Source organism: Lithobates pipiens, unplaced genomic scaffold (genome assembly GCF_037356315.1).
Source record: "Lithobates pipiens isolate NorthernLeopardFrog02 unplaced genomic scaffold, aLitPip1_a1.2 Scaffold_18, whole genome shotgun sequence".
Taxonomy (NCBI): Eukaryota; Metazoa; Chordata; class Amphibia; order Anura; family Ranidae; genus Lithobates; species Lithobates pipiens.
Window position 1 is genome coordinate 74574851 of NW_027507758.1, and position 14588 is coordinate 74589438.

Genomic DNA, 14588 nt, shown 5'->3' on the forward strand with positions numbered 1-14588 from the left:
GGCAGGCATCAGAATACTTTTGACGATTAAAATTTTTCTTTTTATATTAAAGAGGGATTCCACCTGCAAAAAAAATTATTAAAAGCCAGCAGCTATAAATACTACAGCTGCTGACTTTTAATAAATGGACACTCACCTGTCCCGGGTTCCAGCGATGCCGGCAGCCGAGGCTGATCGATTGCTCGGCTCTCGGCTGCTGCCGCCACCATTCTAGGTGAGGGAATCAGGAAGTGAAGCATTGCAGCTTCACTTCCCGGTTCCCTACTGCACATGCGAGAGTCACGCAGCGCAATGGGAATGGTCCGCGCTGTCTCTGGGACCCGTGTGTGTCCCAGCAGACAGCGCGGTGGGACAGGAAACAGCCCGTGGGAGTCTATGCCTGGAAATGGGTGCAAATACCTGTCTTAGACAGGTATCTGCACCCCCCTCCCCCCTGAAAGGTGTTAAATGTGACACCGGAGGGGGGGGGGAGGGTTCCGATGAGCGGAAGTTCCACTTTAGGGTGGAACCCCACTTTAATTGTTTATTTTTACTCTGCAATTTGAACATGTGACCAGCAGCAGAGGACTAGACATTCCTCCTGCTTATGTTTCCATGCAGTCTGGGAAAGATTTGGGTCATGTGACAGCTCTATATTAGTCAGGAAAGAAGGTACTTGGGTGTTTTTTTAATTTAAAGAATTGCAGTGCCATCATCCACACACAGAAAAAGACGGGGCAATTTTAATTAAACAGTGTGTTAATATTACTTTAACTATAGCGGAATTTTTACTGAAATGTTCATAAATCGTTGCGCTAATATTGTGCGACATAAAAATTGGAACTACCACTTGTTTATTCTCTAGGGCAGGGATATGCAATTAGCGGACCTCCAGCTGTTGCAAAACTACAAGTCCCATCATGCCTCTGTCTCTGGGTGTCATGCTTGTGGCTGTCAGAGTCTTGCTGTGCCTCATGGGAGTTGTAGTTCTGGAACAGCTGGAGGTCCACTAATTGCATATCCCTGCTCTAGGGTTTCTGCTTTCAGAAAATATATAAGAATTGGGGGGTTTGGATAATCTTCAGACCTAAAATGATTATTTTTAAACGTGTGCAAAAAAATTAATAAAAATGCTCTGGTTATGAAAGGGTTAACAAATAAGGGTTGGTTTCCTTCAGACAGTCAATATGGGAAAATATGTGCAAAAATGCTCATCAGTGACATGTGACAAATACATCCATAGATGCAGAAGGGTCCTAGCACTCACCTTACTGTCAAACAGAGATAAAGGTTTAATGGACTTGAGTGAGAACTTCATGATGGCGTACATGATGGCGGAGAGCACATACTGATGTTCTACCAGCGGATAGTGAATGTGTTTCTGCTCCAGAGCCATTTCCACAATAGAGTTGGGACCGTCCATCGCCACCCAGGAGTCTTCTACCTCCAGTACTGGAGCCAACATCTCCTCACTGCTGACATCAGCCTGTACAGACCAACAAACACGCTGGTAAGTCTGGAATGTGTACTCACAAGAAGGCCAGGAGGCAGCATTACAATAAATTATCTTTATAGAAAAATAAAGTTGTATCTGCATATCTATAGTCTTAAAAGGAGAAGTCCAGCCTAAGCTTGTTTGGCTGGGCTTCTCCTATGGGTCATAGGAGTGCCATTCGTTTTGCACTCCTGTGGCCCATTTTTTTACCAGAGAACGGACTGAATTCCGCTCTCTGCTGACATCACAGATATCAGTCCGGGCGCTGTGCCATCATGACAATGAAAGTCTGGATCCACCAGGTGCCTGGACTGACAGCCCTCTCAGACTCTCAGCGACCCCCTGAGATGGCCGATCCCCACCCTTCCACAGCTCAGCGCTCCAGTGAGCAAGAAGGAGCAAAGCGGAGAGTTTCTGATTGACAGTCAGCAGCTCTCCTCTAAGGGATCTGGGAGAACGGCGCCATCGGTGGTGTTTAATCGCTCGGTTCTCAGTGCAGAGGCGCCGGGATACCAATGCTGCATATGATGGAGGAAAAAAACAAACAAACCCATACTTCTCTTATAACCACTTCCAGATCGCCCACCGTTGTTATACATTGTTACTTTGAAGGAGGATATCGTTGTTATAGCTGCAGCTAGCTGCCATAACCCTGGTATCCTTTTCAGCAGGTGGTCCGGTTTAAGATAAAAAAGTGGTCTCTGCGGCGGATTCACTTTTATCAGTGGCGGGAGAGGGTAAAAGTTTGTCGCCATTGCACGAGACGGCGCAATTTTGAAGCGTGACATGTTGGGTATCAATTTACTCGGCGTAACATTATCTTTCACAATATAAAAAAAAATAATTGGGCCAACTTTACTGTTGTCTTATTTTTTTAATTCAAAAATGTGGATTTTTTTCAAAAAAAGTGTGCTTGTAAGACCGGTGTGCAAATACGGTGTGACAAAAAGTATTGCAACAACCGCCATTTTATTCTCTAGGGTGTTAGAAAAAAACAGTATAACGTTTGGGGGTTTTAAGTAATTTTCTAGCAAACAAAAAATGTTTTTAACTGGTAAACAACAAATGTCAGAAAGAGGCTTGGTTCTTAACCCCCCTGACGGTATTCCCGAGTCTGACTCGGGGTGGATTTTTTATACCAAGAGCGGTATCCCCGAGTCAGACTCGGGACTGCATCGCTGGATCCAGGAGGAGGTTTACTTACCTTCTCCCTCGGATCCAGCGTTGTCTCCCCGCTGTACGAGCGAGCCGTGTCTCGCTCGATGCATTACATCGCCGATCTCCGTGCCCTGCGAGCGTTGCGACGCACGGGCACGGAGATCGGCGCCAAATTCAAAAAGTGAAACAAACAGTAAACATACAGTATAATGTAATCTTACAGATTACATTGCTGTATGTAAATATTTCACATCCCCGTTGTCCCTAGTGGTCTGCCCAGTGTCCTGCATGCAGTTTTATATAATAAAAACTGTTCTTTATGCCTGGAAACTGGAGATTGTCCATAGCAACCAAAACTGTCACTGTACATCAAAAATGATTTTAGACCAGCTAGAAAACAGCGATAATAAATTAGAATCACTCGCAGAATTGAGCGATAGCGATTTGTGGGGAGATCCGTCATCAAATACTGAAAAGTAATGACAGTGACAATTCTGCAACTGAGCAAATTTCAGTGTTTTTGATTTGATTACATTATTGAATAATTTTTATTATTGTTATATTATTATTTGGTACAATTATTTATAATTATTTATTATATTATAATTTATGATTTCATTTTTCAAACTTTATCATACCCGGGATGTCTGCTAGACTCTGGTTTGGACAGATTTAAGAGAGTTATTCCTAAGAATTGCAGGACTACAATATAAAACGCCAAATTTTCATGCAAAATAATGGTACCGCTTTTAGCACCTAAAATCCGAAATAATCGTACCGCCAGGGAGGTTAAAGCGGGAGTCCGCCGTTTTTTGTTTTTTTTTAAAGCCAGCAGCTACAAATACTGCAGCTGCTGACTTTTAAAATAGTGACACTTACCTGTCCAGCGTGCCCGCGATGTCGGCACCCGAAGCCGATCTCTCGATCGTCTCTCGGGTGCTGCTGCCGCCGCCATCTTGGGTATGGGAATCAGGAAGTGGAGCCTTTCGGCTTCATTTCCCGGTTCCCTACTGCGCATGCGCGAGTCGCGCTGCGCAATAAGGATGGACCCGCTGCCTCTGGGATCTGTGTGTTTCCCAGCAGGCAGTGGGGGACTTTCGGAAAGAGGCGTAATCTACGCCCCTTTCCGCAGAGAGCTATCCCGGAAGTGGGTGCAGATACCTGTACTGTACAGGTACCTGCATCCCCCCTCCCCCCTGAAAGGTGCCAATTGTGGCGCCGGAGGGGGGGAGGATTCCAATGAGCGGAAGGTCCACTTTAGGGTGGACCTCCGCTTTAAGTGGTTAAAGAAGCTCCTGAGAAGCAAACACAGATGAGCAAAAAAGTTGGGATTACCTCCATCATTGTTTGTAGGAGATCAGAGCAGCTTCCCATGAAAGAGGTCGTAGAGGTGTCACTCATACCCACATCCTGTAATGAGAGAGAGAGATCGACAAGCTATATATATATATATATATATATTAGCAAATACATTTTCCTTACACTACTTGCATAAAATACAAATATACATTGAAGGATGTATTAATAAATGCAGAGCTGCAATGATGTGTGCCTTTTACATCTGGAGTTCTACTTTAAGGTTTGTTTATATACATGAATATTATGTTCTTGCAACTGATGCTACATTGTACACGATTACATCATTCCTTTATCAATGACCGGGACGTACCCTCCTGCACAAACGATCCTTCGGGGCTTTTCCAACCTAAAGGAGACATGTTATACATTATGTTTAATGTACAGGAAAACACAGGTTGACAGTTTGTGTTTGATTCTACACAGAATATTAAGTGACCCGCACGGACAATCAATGTCACATAATGCACTCACCTTATCTATGAGATATGCAGCTGATGAAAACCGTTTTATAACGAAGGTGCTCCACATCATCAGAGACAGCCCTGGAATAATAAGAACATGAACACACCAAAATCAGCGGCTTTTCATTTTTATAGATGTTAATTTCAGTGATGTCTCCCATTCCCTAATTTATACTTCTAGAAGAACTTCCCCTACCTGTGCAAAGCTAAATGCAGCCTCTCTAATAAATGTCCCTGTATGATATCTTACAAAACATACAGGTCCATGGAGTCCAGTGTTGTCTTTCTTGCAGCGGAGGTTCTCTTTGTACTACTCTGCTTCCGCGCCATCTTCAATGTCCTCTCACCAGGAGTAGGAATGAGCCTGGGTCCGGCTCTGGTTTGTGTTTGGTCACATGGTCATATTCGGTCAACGGTGTCACAAGCATTCCTACCCCTTGGCGTATGTGTAGTTGCGGGGTGGGGAATCTCCTGCCTGCAGCTCATTGGCCTGGCACTTAGAGCTGCATTTCAGGTTGGGACATCATTACTTATCAGGAGCACTTTTCTTAGGATTTTTTTCTTTATTTCCACCTAGTGATCCTGCCAGTAACACACTTCCTGTCCTAGGGTGACAACACTCATTGTACTGTATCATTAAATAGTAGTAAACACCGTTTGGTGATATGTACTTACAAGTAAGTTTACCTGTAGGTACAAGGAAATTTCCTAAATGTACACTATTTAGGAGATATTCACTATTTTTGTAGCCGGTGAGTATGCCATTCACGGCTGAGACCCCTGAGCCCATACACAGGAGTCATTGCGGCTCGGCCGTTCACTTGGCTGGAGCCTGTGAACTTGGAAAGAAAACCAGGTGAAGATAGAAGCCCTGTCAGTGGTGACAGCTTGCTGCTGGGTGGCTTTATTTTAAAGTAAGTCTTTCATAATGTGCTAGTATGCAGTGCATACTAGCACACTATGCCCTTAACTTGCAGGGGGATTTTTTGTCCAGACTACTATTAGTTTTTTTTTTTTTTTTTTACTTTTTTTTATTGCAAAAGATGTATACACAACATTACAAGGTAAAGTACTATGCAAAAGCAGTTGCAAAGTATTCTGTATTACATTGTGTTGTAACAGTTAACTCTTGTTTCGCAACCGTCAAGATCAAACAGGCAGTAAGTGGATCAGACATGTGAACGGCATCTTTACTAATACTTTAGGACAGAAACTGGATAGGACTACAGAAAGCTTCCCCAATCCTATCGTCCATAAGTGAGAAGAGGGATTTGTAGTGCTCAGGTATGGCAGGGAAAAAATTTAACTGATAACAGTCAGCACAGGTAGAGAGCTCAGGAAGTTATCAGCTCACACTTTCTGGCAATATCAACATGTATTTTATTGCACTTGTAACAAACCACTTACAATATTATTTTTTTCACAGACTAAAAAGAACCAAGTAGGATCAGTTCATGGTTAGGGTTTACACTCCAGTATTATATGTATTAATAAATGTTAAAATAACTATTCTGTAAATTTTTTCAGGACCACTGTGCAGTCGGGGTGCTCAACCTTTGTAAGAGCAAGGACCACTTAAGAGATTTGGTAACCGGTCACAGGCCCCAATTACATTAAATGGGTTTAGAATTTAGCATTTTGTTTTTTGAATTGCATAATGAATATTGTCCTCCAGCAGCTTCTGAATGCCGGCAGGAGGGAGAGGAGGAGAAACTAGCTTTCAGTGGTTGCAGGAGGAAAATGGAGAGGATTTGTTTCTGTATATGCCATCCCCAAAGCCCTTCCTGCCCAAGTGTAAAACAGAATGTGAAAGGGAGGCCGCAACGTCCCCTGGAGAATGGGGTGAGGTCACCACTGCGTCCACTGGCACTACACACCGGTAGTTGGGGGGGTTGGATGGTGGTTAAAAACACATCTCAACTATGAGGTTTTACTGCCCCCAAACTGCAAATCTAAATGAGCTCTTACTGTCCTGAGCCCCCGGTAAGGCTGCTTTCACACTGATGTGCTAGAGTTTACCTAATGCACCTGCGAGTTAGCTGTCCTTTGCCATAGACTTCTATTAGAACTTGCGGTCGTGGTGCACTTTCAGAAAGCATACCAAACCTGCAGGATAAAATAGAGGTCAGCTTCCCTAATTTGAGGTCAAAGGCCACATCAAAGGGCTCTGAGGGCCACATATGACCCACTGCCACATGTTGAGCACCCCTTGTCTACGTCGTCATTTGTGAAGTCTATTTCATGCCTTCTATCATTTCACCCTAACCAAGGGGCTTTTCTGTATTTACATACCAAACTGGACATGTGCGTTGCCGATTCTCTTCAAATGTTCCACAGACTGAAGTAGAAACTGAGCTTCCTGCAGAGAAAGAATACACCCATAAAACAAAAAGTGGGTCACCTGCACCCTGACCGAAGACCTTGTACTATACATCACTTCCCCCTAACACTGCTACCTACACTCCATTTAAGGTCAAAGGATTTGTATTTCTGTCCATCCAGTTCTGTGATTTACCCAACTCACCTTTACCTAACCACTCTAGCATTGCATACCCCCCCCTCCTCCCAAGTGCCAGCCCACCCAATTGTATCAGGACTGGGGGCTGCAATACTTTCAAGAAGCCATGTACATCACCCTGCCGGCCCCAATCCTAATATAAGCAATGGGCTGGCACTTAGGAGGACAGAGACCAAGTGATGATGTCACTAGGGCTAAGGTTGAAATAAGATATGTAATAAAAATAAAAAAGGTTTCTTTAAACCTGTCATTAGAATGTTGATTAGGGAAGGGGGAGCGGGGAAGGCAAAATATAAGCAGATTAACCTTCAACTTTAAATGTATACATGAGCATTGTTTACCTGTTAAAGGACCAATTATTCTTGTAAACCAGTCTTAGAATCCAGACATTACTGTCAAGTTGTTGACCTCAATTTTAACCATTGTGGTTGAACAATAAAGTTTAGTCAAGACTCATTCCTCGCCTGTTGTATTGGACAATGAAGTAACAGAAGGACACTGATGAAGTTATCACTTTGTTCCTTCGTGTCACAAACTCATGGTGTAAGACTGACAGCACAGGAAAATGCAGTAAAGATGGACTGGCTCTCCCTGTGGGACGTCCCTGCTGGAAGAACAGTGCAACCATCGCCCCACCTTCATCTCTCCTCCACAGCAATGTTACATGTATAGCCCATGTAGTGGGTAATACTAAGAGGGTGCAGCATGTTTTCTCACATGCCTCCCACCAATCTGTGCTTTGGGGGGGGGGGTTACCCTCTTTTTAGAGGCACTTCCTGTCTCACTTCCTCCTTCCGCTTCTTGGCCCCCTAGGCGACTCCTCCTCTACCCCTAGGTGGCCTTTCCCTCCATGCAATCTTCTGGGACACGTCACAGGATCCAGAAGATTGCCTGGCCAATAGCAGAGCCGCAAGCTGTCACGGCCGGGTGTCCACAGTTGCTATGACGGCGTGACAGAGAGGAGGGGGGAGAGGAGCGAGGCTCTGAGCAGCCACATCGCTGGGCCGTGGGACAGTTGAGTGTCTATTTATTAACCACTTCCCTACCGCCCATTGTCATATGATGACTGCAGGAACACTGTCCCTCCGGGTGGGCGTCATATGACATCCTTGGCTTCCCCGCGTCACTTGGGTGCCGATGCGCGTCCCAGCGGCCGCAATGTCCGCAATTGCTGGTGACAGAACAGGAACGTGGATGTACACACACAGATCAACATCCTGTCAGGGGAGAGGAGACCGATCAGGTGTTCCTTCCTAGTACTGTATATAGGTCTCCTCCCCTCGTCCAAAAATAGTGTCAAATTAGTTTTTTGAAATTTGGGATATTATAGCAAAAAGTAAAAAAAAATATTATTTTTTTTCAAAACTGACGCTCTATTTTGTTTATAGCGCAAAAAATAAAAATTGCAGAGGTGATGAAATACCACCAAAGGAAAGCTCTATTTGTGAGGGGAAAAAAAATGATAAAAATTTCATTTGGGTACAGTGTTGCATGACCGCGCAATTGTCATTCAAAATGTTATAGCACTAAAAGCTGAAAATTGGCCTGGGCAGGAAGGGGGTGAAAATGCCCTGTATCGAAGTGGTTAAAAGTCAGCAGCTACATTTTGCCTTTTGCCTCACAAAGTACTGAACTCTTTGTCTCTATTTTTCCATTTATCCAACATGCATGGGATTCGCCATTATAATTTTAAATTTTTTGATTATTGTCTACCAAATCATTGTACAATGATGTTTGTAGGGGCGCATCGAGTATTTATATGTAGTAGGAGAGGTGGATGCGTGTTTTTAGGTATGTATGATGTGGGCTTGGTACCATTTTAATGCATTACACATTTTGCATACATCTAATTTTTTATTTATTTTTTGATTAATAAAATGTGAATTTATTTTAGTCCCGTGAGTAACGTTATATATACTATGTATTTCTTTGGTAGCTGAGTTTAAATCAGGTTTTTTAACTCAGTTCTTTTAGCTGTTTATGCGCCGATTCACTCCCACCGTTTACAGCCATTTTCATTTGTATTATAATATCTGTAGGTGATTTATGGGGGTAATCTTGGAGTGTCTACTCTAGTGTTTATTCTCACGGCAGAACAAAATATTTCAGCGCACACATATAAAAATGACATTTAACTCCTGCGAAGCTTTTAAAAACACCTGAACATTTTCACAAAACATGGGGATTTGGTCACACCATATGGCTATATGCTGCTTAAGCCCACTTACTGCATATTTTTTAAAAACGTTCAGGTGTTTTAAATAGCCTTGCAGGTGTTAAATGTCATTTTTGTATGTGTGCGCTGTAATATTTTGTTCTGTTTGTATGGTCTTATGGCTGCACCACCAATAATGCATTTTTTAGGGTGTACATGCCGTCATTCATGGAGTGACTTATGTTAAGTCCTCTCCCAAACTGCAATACTTAATTACCAATACAGACAGCATGGATATGCCAACACAACATTGCCATGATTTGTATGCCACACGCAGGCTTTTACCTCTGGATCCTTGTTCCACTGCACCACATATTCCCAGCAGCAGTGAGCATGTAACACGTCCAGATCCAGGCTACATGGAAAATGCTGGTAGACCAAACTCAGCAATTCTAACACTGAAAATGAAAAGGAAACAGATCAGTTTTAAAATCAATAAGGGCTTGTTCACACCATGGGCAGTAACTGGGGGTTTTCTGCACTGGATAAACACCAATCATCCCCAGGGCACAAAGAAAACAATTGTTTTCTATGTGCCCTGTTCACACTACAACATTGGAGTGATGTACGTCATGGTGCAGTGTAGTGCAGTGCGGAAAAATGCAGACATGCTTCTTTTTTTCTGCGGCATGAGGAACGGCACCGCGTGTCACCACAATGCACTACGCTAGTGTGCGAAGACATGAATGAAGTCTCACTAAATGACACTTCAAATAAAGCTGAAGAAAAAAAAAACAGGCAGTGTGATGCACTGAAACTCAAATTGCACCTCCCCCTGCTAGACCTCGCACTGACAGCTGCCCTCACAGTAAAACTGCATCTTACTGCGTCACGGCCATCTTGTTACACCCCCCCACTCGGACACACTAAGCCTACCGTCTGAAGTCACCAAGCGGACATCTTTTTACACCCACAAAGTTTTGCATTTTACACTTATTTTTACCAGTAAATGGAGCTTATATCGTGAAATACAGTATTTAGAGCTCTGTGTGACTGTTTTGATGTTGAATTTTAAAAGCAAAGCCAAGCCTGCTGATCTCACACGTTTGCTGATTTGGCAGAGGGCCACTGCTTTTAAAATTCAACATCAAAACAGTGTTGTGGACTTCTAAATCCTGCATTATATATAAGGTCAGTTTACTGGTAAAAATAAGTGTGAAATGCAAGACTTCATTGAGTGTAAAAACGAAAAATTGTCCGCTTGGTGACTTCAGACTGTAAGTTTACTGCAGCTGTGCAACTGAGTGTGGGGTGTACCAAGATGGCCATGACGGAATGTCACTTCCGTTACAAGATTTGACGGGTCGCCTAATCTGACAGAACTTAGGCCATCAATGGGTCGAATTTCAAACGATTAGCCGATCGCAAATCAAAAAAGTCATGCATTTTCTAATCCAATGGTACCACCATTGATTTTAAAAATTTGACCAACCAAGCCTTCAATTTCCGCTCATGTTGTTACGGAAAGTAAAATTTGTGAGCAGGAATCTTTTCTTTCCAGGTCACAGCGCATGCGTATTTCTTTTTCAATTCAATTTCTTGCACGATTCTCCAATCATTAATTTGAAATTTGTTTGTTTTTCAAAAAATTTACAGCATGTCTGAGCACTCAAATTCAATGAATGAACCAAAATTTACCATTGCTGCGGCCCACTGTTGGTCGAAAATCGAATGATTATTCAAAGGTGGGATTTTCAAACAAAAAAATCGATCATAATTTGACACGTGTATGGCCGGGATTAGTGTGAAGAGAGTCCTAAACATTTTTGAGCAGTTATTAAAAACAAATGCAGTACCTGATATTGTATATTCCTTAACCCACACCTATTCTTTGCAGTGGTCTTGAAGGCGTCTTTGTATTGAACCACCACATACTTAAAGCAGAGATCCAGAGTTTTTTTTCCTGAAAAATCCCCCCATGTTGCTCGAACCTAAGCTTATATCAAGTGGTATTAGTATCTAATGTAGGTTTTTTAAATGTTATTTTTAAAAAAAAGTTAAAAATACTTAGCAGTCCCCACAGAGCGCGTTCCCATCTTGAGGGTGGGCAGCCAAAGTCTACTGGTGCTGCTCGCTACCCAGCATGCTCCTCTCGATCGTGACCATGCGCATAAACACCATAGCGATGCCACAAGCAGTGGTGGCGCATTGTCTCCTGGGATTGGTGACAATCTTATTTGAGAAGCCATTGATCGGCCAGGAGCGAGGGTATAACAATAAAAAAAAAAAAAAAGTATTTTCACTGCTTGAAAAGCAAACAAAAAACCCCAATGAGAATACAGGAACTTGTCACGAATGCGGGGCGGGGTGTACCTTGATAAAGTGCCTGGAACTCCACTTTAAGTGCCAAATTTTGTTTACTTTGCAACATTTTGTTTTGTTTACTTTTTCAAAAAAACATTCTAATAAATTAAGTGTTTTGTAGGATGCATTAAAGCTTACTTATAAGTAATTAGAGTAAATGGATGGGGTATCTCCTGGAGAAGTCCCCTGCCTTAAATGTAGCCCAAATCTTCAGGAGGATGGCAGATCACCTGTAGTTGGAACGAGGGCACCACCTGCGTGTAGAGGGACTGGGTGGTCTGGACTGGCTGGTCCTATGAGCCCTTTCACAAAGAATCTCGCAGACTGCTCTAAATGGTGGAACCAGAGCAGTGGCAGCTGAACCTGCCGTGGCAAGGAACTGCATGCACTTGATGGCCCACCTGAGTAGACTGCAAAGATCTATAGGTATCCAGCTTGGAACCCAGCTGCCTGTCAGTTTAAGAAAATCACAAATATTCATGAAGAAAAAAACTTCCAAAAGGGAATAAAAATGAATAAATAATGCCAGTAAAGGTTCCTAGGTCCTAACTCATTGATGCTAGATAAAAAAAACAAGGCTGTACTAGCAGATGGGTGATAGGGGCAGCAAGCAGGCGCCATCCCTAGACTGTTTTTTTGTGTTTATACCCAGTGTCTTACTCCAGCAGGTGGCACTATAACTCTTTAGATCTGCACTGTGTCCTTTAAAGATCAGAAAGTACAGCAAGAATATGAACAACTATGTCTATTGTGACCCTGCAGTCAGGCTGATTTTGTGCCAACAAAGAAGTCACCTCTGATGAAACCCGTAGGGAGGTGTCCATGCTTGTGACATCACCACGCTTGCAGAACCCACAAGGAATATGGATCGGTTCCTGGGAACAAATACTTCTGTTTACATGCTGGATTTTATCTGCTATATTGTGAGTTACTAGCACTATTCTGTCTTAATAAATGTGTTTACTGTTTCACAATATGTGGGTGTTTTCCATTTATCCCCCATGTTCATCATGATGAAGTGACCCTAATTACTAGCCATGATGCCATCTTTACCATCACAAGTGGGGAGAAGTATAGGATTTCCTAATTTTGGTTTTATATACAGTGCTTCTGACTCTTATGCCGCGTACACACGAGCGGACTGTATGGCGTACTTAGTCCGTCATACAATCCGACGGATAGTCCATCATACTTTACACTGAACGGACTTGACCACACACGGATACCCAAACAGTCCGACGAAAGCTTGCGCAATGACGTACAGCACATACGACGGGACTAGAAATAGGAAGTCCAATACACAGCGAAGCACCCTTCCGCTGTGTAAATCCTTTCTGGGCATGCGCCATTCTTAGTCCGTCCGACTAGCATACTGACAAGCGGATTGTCCGCTGAAACCAAAGAATGACGGACAGAATTTCGAAAAATCCGAAATTCTTAGTACGCCGGACTGCACGCTGAAAAAGTCCGCTGAAGCCCACACACGAGCGGACTGTCCGCTGAAATGTGTTTCGGCGGACTAAGTACGCCATACAGTCCGCCCGTGTGTACGCGGCATTAGAACTTAAAGTCCACTGGTTCTGGTAAAGAGGCAACCCTTTTATTTTTTCGGTGGATGTGCACTTGGGTAACCGATTCATTGATTTGTCATGCTCCTTATATTGGATGCACATCACAGCAGCTTCTATCCAATGGAATTTGCACCTTGTTTGGTTACCATGCACAATAATATGAACTGTTTTACTATATATATATTATATATATATATATATATATATATGAATATGATATTTTTTGTCACATTTTAATTTTCTCATTATTTATTGTTCAGCACGGGAACTTTTTAGTTATATTTGTTATTCACAATCCATCATATTGTGTTGTTTGCCAGTAGCTTGTGTGTTCTACCAGCGCAATCATTTTGTTGTGTGGAAGAGCTGAACGTTCGGTCACCTTGCTCATCACTGGTGCTCTCTCCAGCAGTCTCCAGGATGGCCACCACTGGGCTCACTTCTCCCGACTCCTGTACGCTGTGCGAGTCTCTCTTCTCCCGGGCCTCCTTCAGCAGATCGGGACTGATGTCCTGTTTAAAGACCCACTTAGCCACAGTGTCTGCAACACCACCTGGAACCAACAACAGCAAAGAGATTATACGTGTGCATGCGCCATTTTTTGATTGATTTCTGGCAACATTGGAGTAAAGAAAACTGAGCTGCTCCTGTTTGTATCTGTTGTAAAGTCGTATTTTAGAAGTGTGATAATGATTGAACCTGCCTGCTTAAAATCTTGCAGCCATTTCACCCAAAGATATCTTTACCTTTACCTGTTTCTTATCTGGAACAAGCATGCACATAAGAATGTCTGACTTTACAGATACACATGCTTGTTCTGGTCAAAAGAATTACAACTTAAAGGGGTTGTAAAGCTTAGTTTTTTATTTTCTAAATAGGTTCCTTTAAGCTAGTGCATTGTTGGCTCACTTACCTTTTCCTTCGATTTCCCTTCTAAAGGTTTTTTTTCTTTGTCTGAATTTCTCACTTCCTGTTTCTCCTCAGTAAACTTCACACCATCATCCGAGCGGTGTTTAGTCAGCCAGAACAGCTTACTGAACAGCTTACTGAGGAGGAACAGGAAGTGAGAAATTCAGACAAAGAAAACAAAGACAAAAAACATTTAGAAGGGAAATCGAAGGAAAAGGTAAGTGAACCAACAATGCACTAGCTTAAAGGAACCTATTTAGAAAATAAAAAACAAACCTTTACAACCCCTTTAAGCAGGTTAGACATGCGTAGATTTCTTTCATTTAGCCTGCAGATTGAACGAAAAAAATCAAACAGAATCTTCCATCCTGCCAAGCAGGGCAAATGGACAAACTGACCGCTGCAGCTATTGTATTCTGAAAGCTGGTTAATATGTCTGAACAGCGGCTGCAGCTGATTGGCTGCAGCCACTGTTCAGCTGAGAATATTCTGCATGGCTCCTCTGAACTTCAGATTAAAGTTGGTCAAGCATGGTGGTGCCAGCATGGCCACGCAGGGATCAAATTTTGCCTGATACAGCAAAAAACGGTCAAAATTTGATTCGTATATGGTCAGCTTT

The 14588-nt window shown here is 42.8% G+C and overlaps 1 protein-coding gene across 2 annotated transcripts in view; it reads right to left on the reverse strand.

Moving 5' to 3' along the window:
- The window catches only part of RAB3GAP2 (RAB3 GTPase activating non-catalytic protein subunit 2), a 113127-nt gene that overhangs the window by 6119 nt on the left and 92420 nt on the right, over positions 1-14588 (reverse strand). For both annotated transcript variants that reach the window (XM_077485788.1, XM_077485789.1), the window contains 7 exons: positions 13443-13613; positions 9471-9583; positions 6745-6811; positions 4463-4533; positions 4302-4337; positions 3968-4042; positions 1247-1465 (listed from right to left, as the gene is read on the reverse strand). In XM_077485788.1, coding sequence (XP_077341914.1) covers positions 1247-1465; positions 3968-4042; positions 4302-4337; positions 4463-4533; positions 6745-6811; positions 9471-9583; positions 13443-13613 — 752 coding nt within the window. The remainder of the gene's footprint in view (positions 1-1246; positions 1466-3967; positions 4043-4301; positions 4338-4462; positions 4534-6744; positions 6812-9470; positions 9584-13442; positions 13614-14588) is intronic.